The 25,983-nt window shown below is 39.0% G+C and overlaps 2 protein-coding genes across 6 annotated transcripts in view; both read right to left on the reverse strand.

Annotated features, from left to right (window-relative positions):
- Positions 1 to 280: 280 nt before the first annotated feature.
- Positions 281 to 11,568, reverse strand: LOC143293361 (tRNA-dihydrouridine(16/17) synthase [NAD(P)(+)]-like). Its single transcript, XM_076604168.1, has 11 exons — positions 11,206 to 11,568; positions 10,591 to 10,750; positions 10,041 to 10,153; positions 9,490 to 9,572; positions 9,008 to 9,111; positions 8,420 to 8,564; positions 6,869 to 6,965; positions 6,187 to 6,284; positions 4,508 to 4,706; positions 3,653 to 3,728; positions 281 to 2,844 (listed from the first exon to the last, which is right to left on the reverse strand). Exons 1-11 carry the CDS (start codon positions 11,458 to 11,460, stop codon positions 2,591 to 2,593), a joined length of 1,584 nt encoding a protein of 527 aa, XP_076460283.1. The 5' UTR covers positions 11,461 to 11,568; the 3' UTR covers positions 281 to 2,590.
- A 4,403-nt stretch (positions 11,569 to 15,971) lies between these two features.
- Positions 15,972 to 25,983, reverse strand: part of LOC143286435 (dual oxidase maturation factor 1-like) — a 36,404-nt gene continuing 26,392 nt past the window's right edge. For all 5 annotated transcript variants that reach the window (XM_076594033.1, XM_076594025.1, XM_076594012.1 and 2 more), the window contains 3 exons: positions 25,303 to 25,487; positions 20,723 to 20,895; positions 15,972 to 18,744 (listed from right to left, as the gene is read on the reverse strand). In XM_076594033.1, the coding sequence (XP_076450148.1) occupies positions 18,726 to 18,744; positions 20,723 to 20,895; positions 25,303 to 25,487 (377 nt within the window). In that variant the 3' untranslated portion in view covers positions 15,972 to 18,725. The remainder of the gene's footprint in view (positions 18,745 to 20,722; positions 20,896 to 25,302; positions 25,488 to 25,983) is intronic.

Genomic DNA, 25,983 nt, shown 5'->3' on the forward strand with positions numbered 1-25,983 from the left:
AAGATTCTGAAGTAACTGATCATCCAATTATTATAAAGCCTCTGCTTCATTCCATACACTTTGTGATCTTGGCCAGCGAGCCACACCATGCTTCAAACTGAAGCAAGCATTATTTCTTTGGTGGATAGGAAATTGGAGCAATGAAAAATGGAGATTAGAGCAATGGCTGAAAAATCAGTGCTCTGATTTGGCATTCCTGCACATGGTTGCCGAAGCAGACAAAAATGGTACTTCACATAAACACAAATCTTGTTGAAATGAGTGAACGAGGAAGCTGCTGTCCAAGATCCCAAAAGAATTTATTCACAGAGCAGAATTAATGTGCCAGAGGATGAGATGTGTTTTACAGTCCTTCACCATACTGCCAAGTACAGATGCAACATTTTCATCAACTCTTTCACAACCAAGTTTCTGTGTGAAAAGCACTCCCAGCACCAATTATTTTGGCGCATTTCAACTGTATTGACAGTAGGTGTCTTTAAGACCTATCTCATTAACTATACAAGATATCAACTTCAAATTTTGAGCATGATTAGATCATTTGTTTTAAAATACCTCCAAAAACGGAGTATGACTGCCTACATGGCAGGGTAAAAATGGTCATACAAGTAAAAGCCCACTCGTATACATATGAGTGAATGTGGGAGTTGCAGCCCACAAACGCAGAGTAAGAGGATGAAGCTAATAAAATCAGTGAAACCATTATCTATGAACTTAAATGCATAAAAACTAAATTAATACTATTAGATTACAGAAAAGAAAAAATTGAAAGAAATTATTATTATTATTAGCATTATGCCTGATCTTATAAAGTAAGCCCTAAGTGTTTACAAATAGAAGTAAAATATTTAAGAGAAAAATTGAACACAAGATACAAAACATTAGATTAATCACACACAAGCCAAACACACACGTCATATCAAATACACAAGGGGTGCAATAGCTGAGTGGTTAAAGCGTTGGACTTCCAACTCGGTTAAAGTGTTGGACTTTCAATCTGAGGGTCCTGGGTTTGAATCTTGGTAAGGGTGCCTGGTGTGTAAAGGGTGGGTATTTTTCCAATCTCCCACGTCAGCATATGTGCAGACCTGTTAGTGCCTGAACCCCCTTTGTGTGTACATGCAAGCAGAAGATCAAATACACACGTTAAAGATCCTGTAATACATGTCAGCATTCTGAGGGTTATGGAAACAAGAACATACCTAGCATGTGCACCCCCAAAAATGGAGTATGGTTGCATACATTGTGGGGTAAAAACGGTCATGCATGTAAAAGCCCACTTGTGTACATGAGTGAACGTGGGAGTTGCAGCTCACGAATGGAGAAATAGTACATGATCAAAAATACAACCTACAAATTCTGAAACCCAAACCCACTCTCACTGATAGTCCTTTTAGTTCATACTGGAAAGGGATAAGATGTCGAGAGTTAATCAAGAGGGGAAAAGGTGGGTCTGCAAAACTAATCCCAAGTCTTCTGAGTAAAACATTTTCCTTGTCTGTATTTTGTCAAACTGATGCTAAGCCCTGCAGGGATAGCAGCACCTTGCATTGCTGATGTGGTTACAGGACCACAGTTGGCTTCTTTGAGAACCAGTTTTTTGCGGGCTTTGTTTGCTGTCTTCAGTTCTGTGCCCTGCTGCTTGGTGGCATCTTCTTCAGTATTTCAAGACACTTTCATCCGGATTGCATTAATTTTTTCAGCATGTTTCTTTCGATTGGAGTCCGAGCTTGCGTTGATGCTTTCCGTGGTCTGATGATTTTTTTCAAAACAATAGGTTGCCCACCAGTTTTGCATGTGACAGTCATTTTGTCACTGGATTGTGACATCTCAATGCAAACAAGTTTAGTCAAATATTTTTTTTACTTACTGGGTCAAAGGTGCCTTCAACTGACTCAGGGGCCTTAGAATTTGCTGTTTGAAAGGCGACATTGCTTCATCAATGCCTCTTGAAACTGTCTGCACTGATGCTGTCCTTGGATCTTTTTCTGGGGTTGATGTGAATTCAGTGTGGACACAGAAGGAAATATCATTATCCAGCTGACTGTCTGACAGGCACTTTTGTTTGGGAACACCAGATTTCTTTACCTTTTTTCCTGGTCTTCCACCCCTACTCTGTTGTTGAAAGTGATCACATGCTGGACACTGGCTTTCTGATAGATTTGGGTCAAACTGGCACCATAAACGAGAAGCTTCATCAATTTCTGCCAGTGCAGTGGCTATTGATGCTGAAGTATTTGTGCGTTTGTGCAGTGTGTTCAGCCACACGGTACAACACACGCACACTGTTTTTGAGTGCACTCCCTCCCTGTCCTCCAAAAACATTCAGACTGTAGAATCTGATGATATCAGAAGCAGTACTTAGACATTTTGTTAATGGCCTCATTTTATCTTTCTGGAGCCTCATAGACCTTTTCCCACAAAGTATACACAAAGAATTTTAATGTATTAAATGCTTTGGGAGAGAGTGATCACTTTGCTCCATATTTGATTTCAGTGTCACACCAACATGCATTCAGGGTTGCTGAAGATTTCTTGCACGATATCAATCTGAATACTGTACAAACTACCACTAAACTGGAAATCTGTATCAAGAATCTGTTAATAGAGAATTGGTACAGAGACTCTGTGGCTTGTCCTGTGTGGTGGTGTGGGGCGCCGTGTTGGGGCAAGTCACTTTCTCTGCTGGACTGGGTGAGAGAGACTGTGCGGCACATGTGTCTCTACCTGGTGACTGACAGGCGTCGCACTCACTGCCACCCTGCTCATACAGTTCTGATGCACTGCCCCCATCTTTCACCAGCTTCTGCTTGGCTGCCTTGGTTTTGTACTGCAAACCGTGCCCTGAAACCACACATACAAGTCATAATACTGTCTCTAAATACTTTCAGTACTTTCCCAGTTCTCTCAATGCAATTTGATACTGCTAGAATTGTTTTTAACTAGTGTTTTCTTTCTTTGTTCATGGGCTGCTACTCACATGAACAAGTGAAACAAACATGTCATAATGTTGTCTCAATACAATTTTCCACCAGAAGAGCTCTTTTTAATCAAAGTTCTTTTTTTCATTTGTGGGATGCAACTCACACATTTGCATGCATGTATGGTGGGCTTTTATGTACATAGCCATTTTGTACTTGGACACCAATGCAGCTACACTATATATATGCTGGGTATGTTCATGTTTCCATCACCTGCTGAACACTGATATGGTTAGTAGGAGGTCCTTTTCAGGTAAACCAAAACCCAAACCAAAAAAAACACGCAAATCTGTGGTATTATAATAGAGGTGACTCAATTAAGGCTGCTGGCCCATACATCATTAGGCACACAATAGAGATAATGTTTTTTTTTCCCCCCCAAATATAAGAAAAACAAACAAAAAAAAACAACCCCAACAACACCCAGACATACAGAAGCTGATCAAGCACATATAAAAACTGTATTGAGACTTGCACGGCAATGAAAAAGAAAAGTCTGAAAAAAGGAAACAGAGGAAGAAAGGAAATATGAGATGATAAATCAAGCAAGGGAAGAATAATACAAACTTTTTCAAGCACACAACAAAAGAAAAAGTTTACTTAAGTACTTTTCATAGTGGTTCTTTTTTTTCTTCTCACAATCTGAAAATAAGAGGAAAAAGCAAACTTGCCTTCACAGTCCAAAATTTCCTTTGACGCTTTCTCCCGACAGCAGCGTTTGCATAATGAATGTTCACATTTTGAGCCCTGTAACATTGACAATTCATTTTCACCAGCCTGAAACTGACACAATCTCCACGGAAGTAAAAATTCCCATACACACAGTTAAAAACCTTGTAGAGTAATACAAGTCGTTTTAAAATGCAAAATCAAACAATCTGGAGACATACTGTACTGCTTTGACCTAACCAGTGCTTCAGGTCATGACTGACATACTATTACCCTCCCTTCCATCACCTTATTTCTTTTCCGACACAAGTCAATCGGGAAATGTATGATCTTTAAATCACTCAAGTCATCTCAGATGTGGAAACTATCCCCTAAGTTAGCAGGAAAATGTTCATTCTTTGCATTAATGTCCTTTTACCCAAATAGATATTATACATGGAAACTGTCCACCTCCTAAGTTAGCAGGTGTTTGGTTAAATTTAAGTGTCTAATCAAGATCCACCTTGAACTCATAAACTATGAACCAAGAAAAGTAAATCTTCCCTGATACAGAGCATGTGCAGTGAAAATAATCGTAAATGTAGCATGAAAAAAGTGTGGAACTTGCCTGCGTCGTCTCTGAAGATTTAATCGTTAGAATGTTTTAAAGTGTTTATAATGTCCTCGCTCTGGCCTATCCTGATATAACAGCAGGCAAATGTTCATAATTCTGAGTTAATATCTTTTTACTCACAGTGATATTAGACGAGGAAACTGTCTACTTCCTGAGTTAGTTGGAAAATGTTCATTTTTTTAATTAGCGTCTTTTCAATTTGAGTGATATAAGATATGGAAAATGTATATCTCCTTCACAGTACCTTAGGATTGGGGCAGGAAGAACAGGTGTCAAACTTCAGCTTTTTGGCAGGATCAAAGTTCTTGGTGGGATGTTTCAGCCGTTTCTTCAGCTGTCTTTTGGACAAACCATCTTGCCTGATTCTGTCCAAACTGGCTTCTCTCTTCTGGTTCAGCTGGTCTCTTATCTCCCTTTTCTCAGGGTCAGAGTTCACATCCGGCCTGCAAAACACTTCATAGCTTACCCATAGTACTTTGGACTAACTCTTCATGTTGTCGTTTAATGGTTAATGTCTTTTCACTTGACATGCATAGACATACCTACATTAAAAAAAAAAAAGCTGGATCTGTTTCTGGAATAGAAGAAAAAAGAAAAGAAAAAAAGATTATCCTTCCTGATGATATGGCCCAGATAGCATGTTGAAAATTCTCCATCAGTCATGGTGACTGTCATCATCACACTGAATCAAATAAGAAGAATATAGTGTGTTCCAGACTTTAACATCATCTGATCCAGATGGTAGGAGTTTGGTGTGGGAATATTGATTCTGCCCACACACATCTACAAAACATGTGCCAGGATATGTATGTGATATGTGATATTATTTTATCCATCTACAAACACATAACCAGCCAACCACCTGTAGAGAAGCTGAGGTCCTCACCAACTACAATGGACGAACAACATATGACCGTGTAGTAAAAAATGTCTGCAACATTATTTCGGTCCGTCTAATACCATAATCCAGAGCATACATCAGTCAGTTTGTTTAACCTACCACACACACGAATATATTGCAATTATTCTGTCTTGAAATTTAAATGGTTTTCTGTATACATATTCCCTTTGTATGATGAAAATTAATAAAAACATATACAATTCTTCAACTCAGAAGCTGTGCTATTTCAATTCACATATTTTCTTCAAATTAATTGTAGGCAAACTTACAAAGTACTATTTTTTCAAGACTACAGTTCATAACTAATATAAAAAATTAGAAAAACAGAAAAAAAAAGACGGACACTTCATTCTTAGGAAAATGACTAAACAACCAACCTTCATTACAGACAAGATCAGTGATACTGAAAATAATTACTGACTATTAAGAGGTCTGTATAAAACCAAGAGGTATTCATACTCCAAAATCTATCACAAAATACAGGTAAACAACCAGGAAAATTTCTCATTGTTAATGTATTATTTTTTAAGTTCAACTTCAAGTTAAAAATGCAGTCAGTCTGTTTACCATTAGCCAGTCCAGCTCATCTATTTTTGGTCAAAATACTAACAATATTCTTTGTGACCCCAGCACTCATGGTAATAAAGACACTCCATAAAATGAATGACCATACACATAGGCACACAAAATTATCTCCCTTATATTGCCACTGTCTTGTGTGCACAGTTACTTTGACACAAGTACAAAATAAGATACTAAAGACATCTTTAGTCTTTATCTCTAAAAAAAACAAACTTAAACAAACCATCTTCTGATATAAACTTAAGTTCAATTCATGTGCGTGTGTGAGCACCATCTTCTGACATGAACTAAAGTTCAATTCATGTGCATGTGTTTGTGCAAGCATGTGCGCACGTGCGCGTGTGTATGTGTGCTTTAATCAGCAAACAAAGCAGATGCACCACCTTTTCCCTGAAACATACATAAACAAACCATCCAAAGTGTACCTGACCCGGACTTACCCAGGCCTGACATAAGGCTGACAGATCCAGTACGGCAGTGGCAGGTTGGACTGAAATTTGGACAGGTCCTGGTTTTTTTCGTATTCCTCCATGTCAGGCTGAACAAACAGGTTTTACCCTCAATAGTAATGTGCAATCACCAAACACCGGCAAGTCAATAACAAAATCACAACACTTTTCTACTTTCAAACTAAAAAATGGTGGAAACAAACAAGTATTATTCAGTCAGATACCACACTCCCATTACACATGTACAAAAAGGTTTATATTGTATTTGTATTGTTTTATTTTTTTGTTCCACCAGATTTCTCTTTGTGAAATTCAGGCTGCTCTCCCTAGGGACAGTGCATCGCCACAGAGCAGTGCATACCCTTTTTTTCTGTCAGCAAGTGTATTTCTTTTACTGACAGTGTTTTCTTTTCTACAGAATTTTGCCAGGGTCATCTGTTTTCTTTACTTTTTTTTTTTTTTGCTTTGGGTTCTTTCACATCTGAAAGAATAGCATCCAGACTAAAGGTCTTGTAGAACAGGGAGTAAAAATCCCACTCCATTTGGGAATCTAACCTATGGGCACTCACTTCCTAGTCAGCACATTACCATGAGGCCTCCACTCCATGCTGTTCAATGTTAAGTCATTTTTGTTTTTTTGCAGACTTAAGATTTGTGCTTCAGCAGGACTTACTTTGCATCTCTCTTTGAGTTTTGCAGTGACGTCTTTAAATTCTTCAATTGTTCTCACTGATGCCACAAGGTCACGGATGTCTCTGTGTATGGTAAGACTGTGAAAAGAACAAAACATGATCACATAAGCCAATGGAACATGAAAATAAAATTCTTTTGGTCAATTCTGAAGCATATGTACAAGATGTCAATGTGTATGTTAGAACTGAAACAGGAACATGAAAATGAAAGTCTTTTGGTCAATTATAAAGCACATGATTATATAAGACATCTCTGTGACTGAAAAGAAAAATCAAAACTCGTTCACACAAGCAACAGGAATAAGAAAGTCTAATTCTTTTGGACAGTTCTGAAGCACATATAAATATACATATAAGGTGTCTCTATGCATGTTATGACTGAAACGAAAGAATAAAACATTTTATGTAAAAAAAACAGCAAAAGGGAAAAAATAAATAACTCTGTTGCATCTTAAGACTGAAAAGAATATTTCAACAAGAGGCAAAGCCTTCAAGACTCACTCATGCTTCGCGCTTTATCCAGTAAAGGAATCGTGAGGAGAAAAAAAAAAAAGCAAGTTAAAAATTCATTGAAAAGTGCACTGTATTAAATATGATATATATAATAAGCTTGGGAGAAAAAATCTTTAGAAAAAAAAAGGCATGCGAGCGGGATCAAACCATGCATGTTCAGTTCTGATGCAAGCAGACTGATCCCCAAGGCTGCGGCACATCTGACATCAAATGACAAAATCAGTTTAATACTTAAAGCAATGTTGATGTTTTTTCCTTCGTGTGATAAATACATGTAATTGTAATGATGTTAAAATCACGTTTTTTGTGTGTTTTATTATATCTCGATTATTCTTTTATTTCGGCAGTAAAGGAGACGTTGCTGATGCTTCAAGCAAATCGCAGCACATGGTAGATCTCTAGATCTGCACAAACCAGTCTACAACATGCTGAAAGAAACGACTGATTCAATTTTTCTTTTATGTTCATTCCAGTTAATTCAGTGTCTGCTTTAGAATATTCATATGCAGTAAATACGTTGATGGTGTAGTTATTATCACTGTAAATGTTCTGTCCAGAATTTGTGTTTCTTTCCTTTTTACTGTGAACAAGAAAAATGAGGTCATGTCGTCTTCACACAACCTACCTTCTAGTAGGCCAAACTCAGAGGAAAGCCGTTTTTAGAATTTTCGGATTTTGTAACATATCTCAACAAAATAAACCGTTCATGATTCGGAAATATGGCTTAATTCCAGAGATTACAATCTGTTATTGGTATGACTGTGAAGATTTTTTTCATACTATGTTTAAGCCAATCTTGGCACTGGCAGACAAAGTATTTCCTGAGAAAATGGCAATGTTAAAGCTTACCACGGACACACAGACAAACATACACACACAACTGAACACTGGGTTAAAACAGACTCACTTTGCAGATGTCTTTAAAGTGCATTTGGAGTATGACTTTTTACTTATTTAGAATTTTATTTTCATTAATTAGTAAACACTTAAAAATCGAAACACAAAGTGGGTTAACTCACGCATGATGAAACATCTTGAACAGATGTCCACGAACGTATGACGTTGGGCATGGATACTTCTCAGCCAGTTCTAAATATTCCTCTGCCATGTCCCAAATAGGAGGGGAAAGACCATGGAACAGTGCAGGATTGTGCAAGTTTCCCTCTGGGGAATAAAAAGGATCAGTTCAAAGATAACCTGATACCCATGTGATGTACACCACTACCTACACGTTCATTATTCTCATACTACAGTCTAAACAGTATGATCAGTTACTACCTTATCATTTCTTACATTACATGCTGTTCTGAGAGTTTCTTCATCATCAATATATGAATGTATAACTTCATTTCTTTTCATGAAAAAACAACAACATAAAAACTGTGAGGATCTCCATAAATTATAAAAGCAAAAGCAATGTTTTTTACCCAACCTTATTTCCTGTTGAATCAAGAAATAAACCAACTAACAGAAATTAAAGAAAAACACTGAAAGAAATATGAAAATACTAATCAGTAACAGACATAAAAAGTATTTGACATGAACATCACAGAATAAAAATGTCAATGTCTACCATCACTAGTTTAAACTAAAGGTCATTAACGGACCTGCAGTCATGATGCCCTGAACACCTGTCTCCTTCAAACAGCTATGCACATCCTCCAGGTACTGAATGTTCCCATTGGCAAACACTGGAATGGCCACTGCCTCTCTGCAATAATTCACAACATACAGCTGATGTTCTCATTTATTTTTAAGCAAGTATTCTAAATGATAAATGTATTATCTATTTATTACCGCTAAAAAAAAAAAAAAACCAACCCCAAAACATTACAAATCACACACAACACCCAGACACACACAAATGTGCACACAACAAGCATACACACATGCATAAACACAAACAAACACATGCACATACACACACACATGTGTACACATAAAAACACACATGCACATATGAGCAAGCTTGAGCACACACACAAACACATGTCCACACATACAGACAATTAGAGAATAGCTTTGTATGATTACACACACAATTTTTTCCAGCAACTGTAATACTAATAGTAACTAAATATATAACTACCTAACAGCTTTGATGACTTTCCAACAAGCCAATCCAGTGTGGACCCCTTTCTGGTCGATTGTACGGCCATGGACGGTCAATAACTGAAGCAAAAAACACAACCACTGCTATCCTCATCAGTTCTAACATTACAAATGAGCAAACAAGGCAATGTTGATAAAACATTAAAAGATTTATTCAACAAACATTAAAATACATAGGCTCATATTCCAAAGAACTGGTGAACGTTCCTGATACAGACTGGTGTGTGGTGTGGTGTAGTATATATATATATATATATGACTGAGCATGTGTATGCATGTGAATGTGTGCTTGCTTTGTTATTGATACATTCAATTTGTCTTGCTTTTAACTTAAGTCTTTATTATACTCTACACTAATTACAGATCTCTGTTTTGTTAATTTTTGTAACAGCTTTTTTTTCAAACTATTGTTAACTGTTAGCATTCTGGGCCCCTGTGCTAAGGATGTAAAAGGCATTATAATACATACACATTATTGTTTGCATGATTATTATTATTATTATTACAGTATTAGTGTTTTTATCATACCTGACATCCAGCAGCTTCCAGCATCTTGGCGTACTTTACCGTCTTCTCAACGCTGGGAAACACTCTGATCTTGCAGGTGATGGGCACTTTTAGGTTCTCATGACATGCTCGGACTGATGGGAGCAAAAAATGCCATTCCAAATTAATGTCAAAATGATTATCAAAAGTCAAGTACATCACTTAAATAACAATAGAAACGTAATCACTGTTCATGAATTAAAGGCATCATTAAGAAAACATTAGCACAAATAATATGAACAGGCACTTCATTCTATCATTTTTTTTCCTTAAAGACTTTATCGGACAAAAAAAATTCTGTTCAAGGATAGATGCCCTGGTAACTGAGACACCAATACAGTATACTAAATCATGCAAGATTCTCTAGACATAATCTAAACAAAGTACAGTCAAACAACAACAACAAATCTCCATACATATCACTGTCCATTTTAGTCAAACAATTTTACAAGGATCAATACTTCTTAATGGTCAAGTTTCATTCTGAAAAAAAAGGGGGAAAAAAAAGAAAAAAAAGAAAGAATTTACACACCCATTTTTTCCAGGAGTTCCCATTCATCCTGAAGGTAGGCCCCATAATGACCACGTCTGGCAATGCTCTGAGGGCAGCCAAGGTTCAGATCTATAGCATCACAATGGTCTTCAGCTAGCTTAGCAGCCTTCAGAAAAGTGTCCACATCATTTGCACAGAACTGAAACATATCAAAATGCAAACTATATTTTTACATTTGAAAATGTATTTTACTTAGGAATAAATCTGAATGTAATCCCAGTGAACAAGAAATACAGATATTTAAACTTGTACAAAGTAAAAGTAGTTCAACTGCCTATAATTGTGTATGAGTGAGTGTATACACCTGTGTTCTTGTGTGTATGCACATGCACTTGTGCTTGTGTGTATACATATTAATGCGTGCGCATGTGTGTGTGTGTGTGTGTGTGTGTGTGTGTGTGTGTGTGTGTGCAGATCTGTTTGTGTATCACATTGTGTGTCTGTGTTGTGTGTCTGTGTGTTTTACTCTGTGTGACAGAGAGATAATGTGAGTGTATGTGTTTGTGTGTGTATCTGTGTACATGCATGCATGCATGCGTGTGTGTGTGTGTGTGTGTGTGTGTGTGTGTGTGTGTGAACACCAGCGTGTTTCACCTGAACAATGAGAGGGCGGTCTTCCTGGCAGGACAGAAGAGAATCCTTGCGGTAGGTGGCACATCGGACAAACACGGATGCATGCAGCATGGGTGTGTAACACAACTCCGCTCCATAACGACGACTGAGCATCCTCCATGCCAACTCACTTTGATCCACCATTGGTGCAACCACCAGTTTTGCTGAGCGCAACTTTGTTTTCCAAAACTCAAAACCCTCTGGTTTGGTCATGATTGCGGTGTTTTCTCCTTCCATGTGTAATTGCAAATCTTTCTAAGGAGGATCGATTTTTGTATTATTTTATATTTTTTTAAATTAGCGTGTCCACTCTTAATTTGACGGTCCGACACGGGTTACACGTTCTACCATGTGTAGCGGAACCGGAAATGTCCATGCTCTTCTTGTGTATGGTAATTTTGTAGAGTCAACCGATTACGAATCAAGAAGACAGTCGGAACCTTTTTAGAGATTCTGGTTTTGAAAATACCCATGCGTCAACGCGCTGTTTATCTGATGTGTGTGTGTGTGTGTGTGTGGTAGTGATGGTGTGTGTGTTTGTGTGCTCAGGATTTTTTTTCCTTTTCTTTAATAAGTCTTAAAAAAAAAGGTTTGCATTTCAAGTTGCAGATGAATTTATTCGGTGAAGTTTGCAGACTTTCTCTGGAGTAACTGTTCAGTACGGATTCTTACTGTAAATAAAGGCAGTACTTTTCTAAACATTTTTTTCAGTGGTGTGTGTGTGACCCCATCGTGCTGCACATTCGAGATAAGACGGCAGAGAGATAAGAAGATCCACAAATAAAAAGACAACACACATGCGTCAGTGTGTGTGTGTGTGTGTGTGTGTGTGGATTCACTGATTATCAGATTCGTTCAGTTCTGTGGATGGTAGGAAGCTGTGCTCAAAACTAAACATATTACATGCAGATTTTGAGGATGAATTAGATGGACAGAGAGAGACAGAAAGTTATATACTTATAGGCAATAGGATGCTGCCCACAAAATTGAACAGATTGCAGTCTGAATCTGATGAAGAATTGCTTGAGCATTAACTCATAATCAGAGAGAGATTTAAGGAGGGTGGGTTGAAGAGGGAGAGTTATGAGTCAGTTGACTGTTGAATATCAGCATCTAAGTTGGTGAAACTGAATCTTACTTGTGATAAGCAAAGGGAATTATTTTTCAAGGAAAGTTATCAATTTCATGTTGTTGTTTCTGATGACCAAACAACAATATTTGGCAGTTGTAGCATGTTTACTTCTGCAAGAACACTGAAATAAATGAATATAGGGGCTATGAAGTGAAGATAAATCTGTAATGGTCAGGAAGTGAAAAGTGATGAAATAATGAAACATAGAAAAAATTGTTGGTAGATGTTACGATGTTGATAGTTTGACTAGGTGGCTCTGCAGTTGAAAAGACTTACCCAAATTGGCTGTAAGTTGGGGCAAACTCTGCAGGGATCACAGGCAGTAATTCTACTCCTCTGGTCTTTGGAGGAAAATGTGTTGTCTGTCTTCCTTTTGTGATGTTTGTGGGTTAGATTACGTCAGAAGAAGGGTAAGTGTGGGATGGGAGTGAAGGGTCAGATTGAGTAGGACAGGTTTAAGGGAGGGTTGAATAGGTGTGAGAGTAGGGGAGGTTGTGGATGGGAGAAGGGGAATAGGATAGGAAAGGGGGGACGGGTAGGAAAGGGGAGGTGGGGGGGGGGGGGGGTGAGTAGGAAAGGGGTAGAGTGTGAGAGATAGGGGGTGGGGTGTGTGCATATTCTGCATGGTTATGGCATCTGTACACCGATGTTACTGCTCAAAAACATGCCAAAATATTGCATATTGCACATAAACTGCTTATTACACAATGCACAAATGCAACCCAACAACTCATTATTACACAAATATATATGCAGTAACTCAACGTCTCACTAACACCCTTACATTTCAACCACGCTGTCGATCAACAACATCTGTTCTAGCCTATAGCCATTATCCATTCACGCCTCAGTCACACCTCTGTCACAAAATCAAGCTCAATCTATAACCAAAGGCTAGAGGCAGTCAGTAATCATCAACAGCAGTCACCCACTGCTCACCTAATGGTCCAGGAACCTTTGAAGTGATGGTCTAGAGGTAACTTGTCTGCCTAGGAAGTGAGAGAATCTGAGAGCACTGGTTCAAATCCTAGCAGAGTCGCCAGTATTTTCTCCCCTTCCACTAGACCTTGAGTGGTGGTCTGGACACTAGTCATTCAGATGAGATGATAAACTGAGGTCCAGTGTGCAGCATGCACTTAGTGCATGTAAAAGAACCCACAGCAACAAAAGGGTTGTCTCTGGCAAAATTATGTAGAAAAATCCACTTCAATAGGAAAACATTTAAAGAAAAAAAGGCAGAAAAAATACAAAATAATGGATGGCACTCTCAGAGTAGCGACGCGCTCTGCCTGGGGAGAGCATCCCGAATTTCACACAGAGTAATCTGCTGTGACAAAAAAGAGTAATACAATACAATACAATACGATACAATACATCGTAGGGACATTATACAACACTCAGTTCCCCATCCCTCTCTCTGTCTTTCTTGCACATCAGCAAAACAACATCATGTGACTTACACTCACACAACCCGCTCAGACAACTGTAATCCATCAACACAACTTGGGCAATAAGGTGTGTGTGTGTGTGTGTGCGCGTGCTCATACGTTGTACGAGCTGCAATATCTATAGTGTAGTAATATGTGTGCATGTGCGTGTGTGTTTTGTGAGTGGGGTGTGTGCATATGTCTGTATTGTGGGTATTGGAGCTACAGAAGAAAGGAATGTGTGTGTATGTGTGGATCTGTGTCGATCTGCTCTCACACAACATAAGATTTGTTATAAAATGATGTAAATTAGCAGAACTTCAACCTTGTAGTTATTGTGTTGTATTGTGTTATATTGTGTTGCATTGTGTTGTATTGTATTATGTTATATTGGATATTGTAATATTATATCATAGTGTATTGTGTTGTATTACTTTTTATCACAACAGATTTCTCAGTGTGATATTCTGACCAGTTTTCTGCGGGCAGAGTACATTACCACATTGCAGAGCCACCAATATTTAAATTTTTCTTTTTTGTGTGTGTCTATAAGTATATTTGCTTTAGTGTTAAAGTGGATTTTTTTCAAAAGAATTTTTCTAGAGACAACCCTTTTGCTGCCATGGGTTCTTTCACGTGCATAAAGTGCATGCTCTGCACACAGGAACTATTCTGTACTGTACTGTACTGTACTGTATTGTATTGTATTGTGTTGCATTGTATTGTATTGTTTTGTATTGTATTGCATTGCTTTTTGTCACAACAGATTTCTCTATGTAAAGTTTGAGCTGCTTTCCATAGGGAGAGTGCATCACCACAGTGCAGCACCACCTGTATTTTTTCTTCTTGTTTTTCTCTGTCTGGGAGTGTTGTTTTCTGTCTGGAAGTGTGTTTGTTTTATTGTGACAGTGGATTTTGTTTCTTTTGAATTTTGCTGGGGACAACCCTTTTGTTGCTGTGGGTTCTTTCACTTGCGTCAAGTACATGCTGACGGAAACTTGGCTTATTAAGTTATTGTATTGTATTGTATTGTATTGTATTCTATTTTATTCTGTTGTATTACTTTTTGTCACAACACATTTCTCTGTGTGAAATTGGGGCTGCTTTCATGGGGAGAGCACATCACCACTGTGCCGTACCATCAATTACAAAAAAAAAAAAAAAAAAAAAAAAAAGGAAAAAAAAGTCTGCTGGTGTATTTGTTTTACTGTTAAAGTGGGTATCTTTCTATAAAATTTTGCCAGAGACAAGCCTTTTGTTGCTGTGGGTTCTGTCACATTTGCCAAGTGCATGCAGCACATGTGAACTTGGTTTATCATCTCATCTGAAAGACTAGCACCAAGACCACCACTCACAGTACGTCTTGTGGAAGGAGGAGTAAAAATGCTGGTCTGTACATGGGACTTAAACCCGTGAGTCGTGTGCATAACCACAAGGCCATTATTTATTTTGATTTTAGAAAAATTCCCTTTATATCTATATTTTACAGAGACCTAGGGCAGACTCTCAAGGCCTGGCCAGCACATTGGGTTTATGCAAAGGTCAGGCATCTTCTTTTATTTTTCAAAGCAGATGTGGTATAGGATATATGGATCAGTATGCATGCCTTGACACCTTGAAATTGAAACGAAACTGGGGTAGTGGAGTTTTGGCACAGATGCCACAATCTCTGTTACCCTTGAGCCATCATCAGTGGATATGTTTGGAGCATGTCTTAGGTATGGCACCGATCAATCTTTAGTCAAGGACTTTTCAGCTTCATAGCTTTAGTTTGGTAATCTTTAGCAGAGATGCCAAGAATGGTCAGGTTTGTCTGCTTTTGTGTGTGTGCATGTGTGTGTGTGTCTGTGTTGGAGATGGGGTGTGTGCGTTTCCCTGTCTGCAGAAATGGACATGGAAGAAGTAATTTCACTGTTCAGTAATATTCATAATTTTCTATTAAACAACAACAACAACAAAAAGAGAATAAGAACAAAAGAATGAAAGAAAAAGACGAGTGAGTAGAAGAACCAAACAATGACAATGAAAACGAAACAAAATACACTATAAACGAAACAGCAAGCATAAATGTGACAGAAAACCACCACCACCACCAGCAGCAACAGCAGCAGCAACAACAACAACAACAACAAACCAACCAACCCAACAAACAACAACAACACCACACACACACACACACACCAACACCATATCTTTTAAGAGCAAACTTTATTTACACAAGTTTACATAAAAAAGGAGTACTTCAGTAATGATATTGTTATGAAATCTATATTTGAAAAAAAGATTATCATAGCCAGTGTCCTGCAACAAAAAACATACCATTTGCGCATTTGATGTTTCAAGGAGCCAATAGGCCAACATAGTCAAACATATATGACCCTATCTGAATGTTAAGTGTAACGGAGTGAGAAGAGAATATGATACGTTACAAAATAATCACACACACACAAAGTTAAGTCTTTGCCTACATTTCCTGGAAAGTCTTCATTACCACCCTGACTGATGGTGACAAGTATGCTGGTTAATGAAGGCTAACATATCATTGTGAGAGATAAAACTGAGCTCACCGGAGAGTATGTCAGTCACCATTCTTGATTTAGATCTAATCTCTTGGGACTGCATTTCCTTTGTTCAACATAATCAGTTACACCACTTAAATGAACACAAAACTAGTAATTCTGCACTTGAGATTCATGCCATGTCATTTCTTTACATCAAGTTTTAATAGTGAAGGGGTCAAAATAAGTGTCATGCACATTAGCTTAAGAATCAAATGTGGATGGAGCAAACACTGTCATGAACATGTAGGAAATTAAAATTTGGAGGTTGTAAAGTCAGATACTCCTCTGTTTCTTGCACAGTGTTGAAACTAGCTCATTTATGGCTGCAGATTATGTCCTGTTTAGATTTGGGTTTGCATTGCAATTGAATGATGAATCTCATCCAACCAGCTTATTTATTTTTTTAAACCCACACATACTCGGATTTCTCAGAAAGAATGATCTGACTTTTTGGTTCTTGCTTTGGTGTGTATCACCAACAAAATGGAACCCATATCAGCAATTTACATCTGTCCATTTCTCCATGTTATGTGCTTATTAAAAAACAAAACAAACAAACAAAAATATTAAAGTATTTTCATTCCATCTGAAAGTCAGTATTCTGTCTGTTGGTATATATCTGTCTTTCTATGCCTGTCCATCAATCTATATATCTATATGTTATTACATATTCATCCACAAACAATCTTCTATCATTCTTGGGTGAAGGATGAAGTGACACAATATATCATTAAAAACTGAGAAAGAAGAAGAAAAAAATATCATCTGGATGTTTCCTGTAAAAATGTATAATATTAACGCATGGATTTTTTTCTTTTGCCTAAGTTCATGATGAAAATGAATAACCACTCTGACAGATTACATGATGGATTCAAGCCACATTACAATCTGCTCAAGATGTGCATGAAATCAGAGTCCACATGAGGAAACAATTCATTTGAATTCCAACCTTGACACACAAAAAGACTTAAGGCACAAAAAAGTTTTGAGAGTTCTTAGTTTTGTGTATTTATATCAACTATACATATGTGGCTGGTAACAATATTTCAGAAGCATTAACAAACATAAATGTTTCTCTTTGTTCAAGTTAAAATGAAGAGAGAAAAAAGAAGAAGAAGAAAAAAGAAGAAACAAAGAAATCACAAGATTATATGGAATAGTTTGTATATTATCATTTCAGAGAAGTAAACAAAGACATCAAAAGACTTTATCTGATCTTGCAACTTTGAACTTTGTTCAGTGTTAAAAAAAACAAAAAAAACTAACAACAGCAAATCATAACATTTTACAGACCAATCTACATAGTAATTTGTCCTCCAACATACATTTAATCAGAAACTTGACCAGGACAAGTACAGTTAAATGACAGACAAGCATACCATGAAGCAACTTGATGTCCAGATTTGAAGGGGGATAAAAAGAAAAAAAGAAACAACAGCCAAGATCAGCTTTATGCAGATGAAAACTAATGCAAACCAGCTATTGTTTAAATACATGTGCACTAAAATCCTACAAATGAGAAGACAGTTAAAATGTCATTCAAACCTCAAGTCAAACTGCATTACAATCACTAAGAAGATTGGATACATATCTATAAATTTCCAACACAACAGCTGATTCACATGGATATATATTTCATAATACGTAATAATTGAATTAAAACGATACAAGCAAACTATGATAATATCTATATTTATTTTGATTATGCCAGGGAAATATTTGACAACAATCATAACAATAAAACTCCATCGTAATCATTAAAATTGTCCATACACACCAAAAATATGTATGAAAATACACAATTAGACCAACAGAGCTAAAAAAGCATTTACAAGTTTTCAATAACAGCTAAACAAAAACACCCCCCCCCCACCCCACCCCCAAAATTAACAGACAAACAAACTGAAAAAAAAATCCAAAACACACACACACACACATACACACACGAAAAGAAAAAAAAAGGGAAAAAGAAAGAAAAGTTAAAGAAAAAAAGTTGTTATAAACAAATTAATTTTCTATGTTTTTACCACACACACAAAAATATTGACATAAAAGACATTTCATGTACAACTACAATCACACACACACACACACACACACATATTTACTTTGTGGGCAAGCAACAAATTATTTGGTCTGCTGAATTAAAAAAAAACAAACCTGAAAAGTGTGACATACAATCAAGAAATATAAGCTACTTCATTTACAAGCCAGATATTACTTATAACAGACTATGAGAAGGTTAATTGTCGGCAAATCTTACTTGACATGCATGATAACATGCTGTGTTTAGGATTCCATGCAAAGCCCACAAAGGGCAACAACCCAGGAAGGAAGCAGCCTGTAGTTGTGAAAATCTTCAGAAGAACCGTCAAGTGCTGGTTAGGTTCTCTGCTCCATTCTACAACATAACAGCATACACAATTGACATTCACAATGGATATTTAATGAACACATTTAGACAAAAACACAACCTAGAACAAACAATATACTCACAAACATGAAGGAATACTCACAAACATGAAGGAATATGGAATATCTAATTGAATGTAAAAAAAAACAACAACAAAAAAAAACAAAAAAAAAACCAAACTAAACAACAACAACAACAAAAACCCAACAGAAAAGCTGTCTCAGTTGTTAAAAATAAAAGGAACCTTAACCAAATGATACACAGATAAGATACTCAGTGACAAAATCAAAATAGAGAGTAAATATGTGGGTTAAAAACAACAACAGCAGCAGTTCTTGGCAACATGACAAGAGTATCTGAATCGGACACCATGTACAATGTTAGAATCAAACAACAGTAAACATAGGCATATTGTTACAGTCTCTCACTCGCGCGCACGCACACACACACACACACACACACACACACAAGCATGTAAATAAAAGCAATATCATGACACACACACACACACACACACACACACACACACACACACAGAGTAAAGCAATATCATGGGTCATAAGTTATGTTTGCAAGCAAAACTAGTATTACTTGAAAATGAAGTACTGGCTTTTAAAGATGATCCGAAGATAAGTCACAGAAAATGTAAATGAAAAAAAACCCAGTTTGTACTACAACTGATATGTAAACTAAAAAAAACAACAACAACCCAATCACAAACCCAACATCTTTCCTTCTCCACATCCCTCCCTAATGACCACCTTCATCAACATCACATCACTTCCTTCCACTACCACCAACATCACTGTCAGTCTCCTTCTCATTATCATCATCCACTATCATGACTATCCCTTTCCATTATCAGCTCATGTGCCAACCTCTCCTTCCCCTTACACTTGGTATTGTGACAAAGCATGCAAGCGAGCATGATGTCTGCAGTGAGTGTGTGATCTGATTTGTTTTATCATTTCATCTTTTACAGTTCACTGAATTCAAGTAAAATGCTTTGAGCTCTGTTGGGAAAAAGCGACAAATGTATGTTATTATTACTGTTATTGGTATTATTATTGCTACTAACTTTATCATCATTCTTCTTCTTTTTCTTCTTCTATCATCATCATATCATTATCATTATTATCATTATCATTAACACCATGAGCACCATCCATGACTGGAACGAGCTGTAAGAAACAGCTGTGGTGGCAGACACCCTTGATACCTTCAATGCAAGAGTGCCATCCAGTCAGTAGTTAGTGTAGGGAATTAAGAGGGTTTTTTGTTGTTGTTGTTTCTGGGGGGAGGGGCCTGAAGTTGTCTTATGCAGCCTGGGACTGGCTTGCTCGGAAGGACGAAAAGTGAAAGTGCAGAAGTCTGCCATAAAACCCACTTAGAGTAGCTATTCCTGATAAGCTTTTATTCCCACTGTCTAGGACTTTTTCTTTCTATCCTAAACCTTTTTTCACAATTCAATGCAACCCCTGTTTTTGTGGCAAAGCAATCAATCTGATGATGAAGATGAAAAACATTATTGTATGACTCATTGTCACAACAGAATTCTCTTTCTGAAATTTGGGATGCCCTCCCCAGGCAGAGTGCAGTGCTACTGAATAAAAAACAAATAAAAAAACCCAAATCTGCCTGCTAGTATATTTTTTCTCCATCAAAGTGAATTTTTTGACAGAATTTTAACCGGAACAGCTCTTTTTTATGCTGTGGGTTATGTTAAGTGCACCAAGTACATGCTGCACACAGGACCTCAGCATATTGTGCTGTATCGTCTCAGCATCAAATCACAACTCAAGGTCAAGTGGAGGGGGAAAAATCAATAGCGAGTGTGGGATTGATCCCATGCATTCAGAATCTCTCACTTCCTAGGTGGATGCATCACAACTAGGCCACCACTCCATTTTGCTAACTAATATTATTGTTATCATCATTATCATTATTACACATTGCACACACAAACCTCAGAGCATCCTTGTTGCGGTAGACTTCATCCTGCATGTTGATGTAGTCTTCTTCAGGGTCTTCATCGTCATCCGGGCCTCGCGGGGGAGGGGGTGGTGGGGGGCGACGTCTGGGCTTCTGGAAGCGCTTTGTGAAGCGGTTGACGCGTGATGGGCGTCGCTCCGTCGGCATCTGAAAAAACATAATGCAGAAGGACCAGAAAGAGTTAACCATAATATGATGTTGATGTGTGAGAAGAGGCAAGGGAGGGTGGGGGGTGTGACTAGCAGTGGGGTAGGTGTGTGTGGGGGTCGTGGGTGTGTATGTGTGTGAATGTGTGTTTGTGTGTTAGTGTGTGTGTTGTCAAAACTCAGATGGACTAACTTCGGCGAAACGACAACAGATGATGGACACAAGATCTGGTTCTCTGGGGAAGAAAAGAAACACGAGTATGGGGTGGCCTTCATTGTACGGAAGGAAATTGCAGGCAGTGTCATCAGCTGTACACCCATCTCAAACAGACTTATTACCATCCGCATTTCTGCCAAACCCCACAACCTGACAATCATCCAGGTCTATGCTCCAACGACAGACCATGACGATGAGGAAACGGAGGAGTTTTATGAACAGATTGACTCCATCATAGCAACAGTCCCAAAGAAAGACATGCTGATAGTCCAGGGAGACTGGAATGCCAAGGTTGGCCCAGATGCATATCAGAATTGGGCAGGAACAACTGGAAAGTTCGGCATTGGGGAAACCAATGATAGAGGCCTCAGATTGCTGGAGTTTGCCAAAAGCCATCGCCTTACCCTAGCCAATACTCTCCACCCGCACAAGCTGTCCAGAACCGCAACCTGGCACTCACCAAATGGGCAAGTCCACAACCAGACAGACTTCATCCTGACCCCACAACGCTACAAGTCCAGTATCAATAAAGTCAACACAAGGACGTTCCCAGGTGCTGATATCGGCAGCGATCATGATCTTGTCTTGGCAACCTTCAAGCTCAAGCTGAAGTGCAAGCGTTGTCCAAGGAATCCCCGTATCCGCTTTGACCTAGAAAAGCTGAAGGACCCCGAAATCACGGATGTGTTCCAGGCTCAAGTAGGCGGGAAGTTCGCAGCCCTCAACTTAATGGACACCGACGTAGACACCCTTGCTAACAACATCAAAGAGGTGCTAACTACAACAGCTGAACAAGTTGTGGGAAAGAAGCGAAAAAGGATCCAACCATGGGTGACAAATGAGGTCCTAGATCTGTGTGACAATAGGTGAGAACTGAGAGGAAAGAAACACTCTAGTAATGAAGCCAGGACGAAGTACCAACAGGTGAACAGAGAAGTCAGGATGAAGATGAAGGCAGCCAAAGAAAACTGGATAGAGGAGCAGTGTGAAGAAGTTGAGAAAGGCATGGAAGCAGGGAACAGCAAAGGAGCCTATAGCACCCTCAAGACCCTCACTAAGACTAGCAAGCCAAGATCAGCTGTCATCGAAGATAAAGATGGCAAGCTACTGACAGATAGCAAAGAAGTCCTGAAGAGGTGGACAGAATACTATGACGACCTCTACAACTACCAGCTCAATCTAGACTCATCAATATTGCAGGACAATCCACGATCCACAGACAGTGAGGAAAATCTCCAAGTATTGAAGGAGGAGGTTGAGGCTGCAATACAGAGTCTGAAGCTAGAGAAATCCCCAGGAGTGGACAACGTCCCATCTGAGCTTTTGAAGTACGAAGGGAAAGAGACCACAGAAGCACTAACAATGCTATGTCAGAAGATCTGGACAGAAAAGAAGTGGCCAACAGAATGGACCCAATCGCTGATTATTCTTCTACCCAAGAAGGGCAACCTCAAGCAATGTCAAAACTACAGGACTATAAGTCTGATTAGCCACCCAAGCAAAGTCATGCTCCGCATCATCCTCAACCGACTGGAATCCAAGGCTGAGGAGCTGCTGTCAGAAGAACAAGTTGGCTTTAGAAAAGGGCGGAGCACTGTCGAACAAATATTCAAATGTCGAGTCCTCATTGAAAAACATCTACAACACCAAAAAGACATCTTTCACAACTTCATTGACTTCAAGAAGGCATTCGATCGGGTGTGGCACAGCGGCCTCTGGCAAGTACTGAGCGGCTTCAACATTGATGAAGGGCTCATTCAAGTCATCCAGGCCTTCTACGAACATTCATGCAGTGCAGTGCTCCTCAACAATCAACAAGGAAAATTCTTCCGGACCACAGTCGGAGTCAGGCAAGGGTGCCTATTATCCCCAGTACTTTTCAACATCTTTCTGGAGAGAATCATGCAAGAGGCCCTCGAAGACCACCACACTTCCATCACCATTGGCGGCAGGCCAGTCTGCAATCTTCGATTTGCAGACGACATTGACCTCATGGGGGGCACTAACACCGAGCTCCAGTATCTAACAAACAGACTTACTACAACAGCAAGTGCTTACGGCATGAAGGTCAGCACAGAGAAGTCAAAGGTCATGGTCAACAGCACAACTAACATCAGTGCCAACATAACCATGAATGGGGAGCCCTTGGAAGAAGTGACCAGCTTCAAGTACTTGGGAGCAACCCTGTCCAAAGATGGCACCTGCACAGCATAAATCCGAAATAGGATTAATTCTGCAACGGCAGCGATGGCCAGACTGAACAGGGTATGGAAGAGCAACATCAGATTCCACACAAAATTCCTGCTCTACAAGTCACTAGTGGTCTCCATCCTCTTATATGGATGTGAGATATGGACACTGATGGCAGAAACAGAGAGAAGAATCCAAGCATTCGAAACCAAGTGCTTGAGGAGACTACTACACATCTCTTACGAGGAGCACAAGACCAATGACTATGTGCGGAACCTGGTCAGCAACCTTGTTGGGCCCCAAGAACCACTGCTGGCGACTGTCAAACGATGGAAGATGGCATGGTTTGGTCACGTCATACGACATAACACCCTCTCCAAAACCATCCTGCAAGGGACTGTGTAGGGAGGGCGCAGACAGGGCGGCAGAGGAAGAGCTGGTCTGACAACGTCAAGGAATAGACCAAAAAGATGATACCAGATCTCCTCACGACAGCTGCCAACAGAACGGCGTGGCGAGCTATGACATCTTCCTCATGTCCCCTCAATGACCCCAGCGGTCGAGGGAATGATCTAGTCTAGATCTGATCTAGTGTGTGTGCGTGTGTTTGCGTGCACATGTCTGTGCATGTATGTGTGTATCTATGCATCAGTGTGAGGGTGAAAGGAAGGTGTAGATAAATGGTGTTGCAAGCACATGTTTCGAAATAAACATAGACACACAGACACACGCATCCACACACAGAGAGAAAACAGACTCACATACCCCTCATCCTCCTTCACACCGCATCCCACCTCTTCCCACCCAGACACTAGCATGCCCATGCCACCTCTTCCCACCCAGACACTAGCACGCCCATCCCACCTCTTCCCACCCAGACACTAGCACGCCCATCCCACCTCTTCCCACCCAGACACTAGCACGCCCATCCCACCTCTTCCCACCCAGACACTAGCACGCCCATCCCACCCTTGATATTTTTTGGTGTCTGTTTATCTGAATGCCCTCATAGCGATTGAAAATAAAATTATTCAATAATCAAACTCCAGACAAGGAGGAAGAAGGAAGGTGGAAGAATGGTTAAGATGCTCAGCTGTCAATACAGAGAGTCTGTGAGGGTGTGGGTTCAAATCCTGCTCTCTCCCTTTTTCCCCAAGTTTGACTGGAAAATTAACCTGAGCATCTAGTCTTTCGATGAGACAATAAACCGAGGTCCCATGTGCAGCATGCACTTGATGCACTGAAAAAGAACCCATGGCAACGAAAGTGTTGTCCTCTGGCAAAATTATGTAAAAAGATATCCACCCTGATAGGTACACAAATATATAAGCATGCACTCCAGGCCTGACAAGCGCGCTGGGTTATGCTGCTGTCAGGCACCTGCCTAGCAGATGTGTAGTGTATATGCATTTGTCCAAACGCAGTGACACCTCCTTGAGAAACTGAAACTGACACTAAAACTCCAGACAAGCAGCCCCCACTCCCCCCCCTTTTTTTATATATATATTTAAAAAAAATAATTCTTGTGTCTTATATCAATCCATCATTTTTTGTCCCATTGCAAATAACAATTTTTTTTTTGGTCAAAATCGTACGTTACAAGCAAATCAACAACATGTTTGCACTAAAAGACAACAGACAACTGTTTAAAGCAAAGTACTAGAGACTTTCTAGCTGCCCAGCTGAATGAATTCATTGTTTGTACAGTGACAAATAACGTATTGTTTAAAGTACAGAAGACTTGCTGCCCTGTTGAATGAATTGAATGAATTCAATGTGTTTGTACTTGACAATTTAAAAAAAAAATCTACTGTTTAGAGCAAATTGCTGAAGATTTTTCCCATTAATTTCTTGTGTTTGTTTGGGGCTTTTTCAGATAAAACACAAAAAACAACCCACCCACAACCCCCTCCTCCCCCAAAACAACAACAACAACACACACCACCAAACAAACAATAACAACAACAACAAAAGAGCATCACAGAGTTGATCAGTACTGACAGCAATCTGGATCTCGTAGATCTCATCCTCTTCCCCTTCCTGGTCATCACCAGTAGCAGCAGTGCCTTGCGGACCATTCTTTCCTGTGGCAGCAGTGGCTGCAGCTCCTCCAGGAGAAGATACCAAAGGTTCGTCCTCATCCTCATCCTCTGACTTGGTCACCTCAGGCTGGACTGGCTCATCTTCTGCAAGGGTGATGATACGAATTAGGTCAATAATAAAATCCATATAATAAATGCTCCTGACAATATTTTGTGCAGAAATCCACTTTGACATAAAAAAAAACCCACAAAAAAACTAAAGCAAATACACTTGCAGACAGAAAAAAGGGTGGTGCTGCACTGTAGTGACTTTAGCCGTTTGTTATTTATCTATTCGGGTGATATTGAGTGATGAACAGAATTATAACAGAACCATAATTATAAGAATTGTCCCTAGTAAAATTCTGTAGAAAAATCAACTGGCTTTGATATAAAAAAACAACAACACAACATGAATAGACTTGCTGATAGAAAAAAAAAGTATGGGTGGTGCTGCACTGTGGTCATGCTCATCCTGTGTTGCAGCCTGAATTTCACACTGATAAATATGCTGTGACAAAAAATAATACAATAAATGCAACCTTACTTTAAGTGCAAAGCAAACATGTCATTCAACACAGTCCTCCATTTCACTCCAAGC

The sequence above is a fragment of the Babylonia areolata genome, chromosome 1 (genome assembly GCF_041734735.1).
Source record: "Babylonia areolata isolate BAREFJ2019XMU chromosome 1, ASM4173473v1, whole genome shotgun sequence".
NCBI classification, from domain to species: domain Eukaryota; kingdom Metazoa; phylum Mollusca; class Gastropoda; order Neogastropoda; family Buccinidae; genus Babylonia; species Babylonia areolata.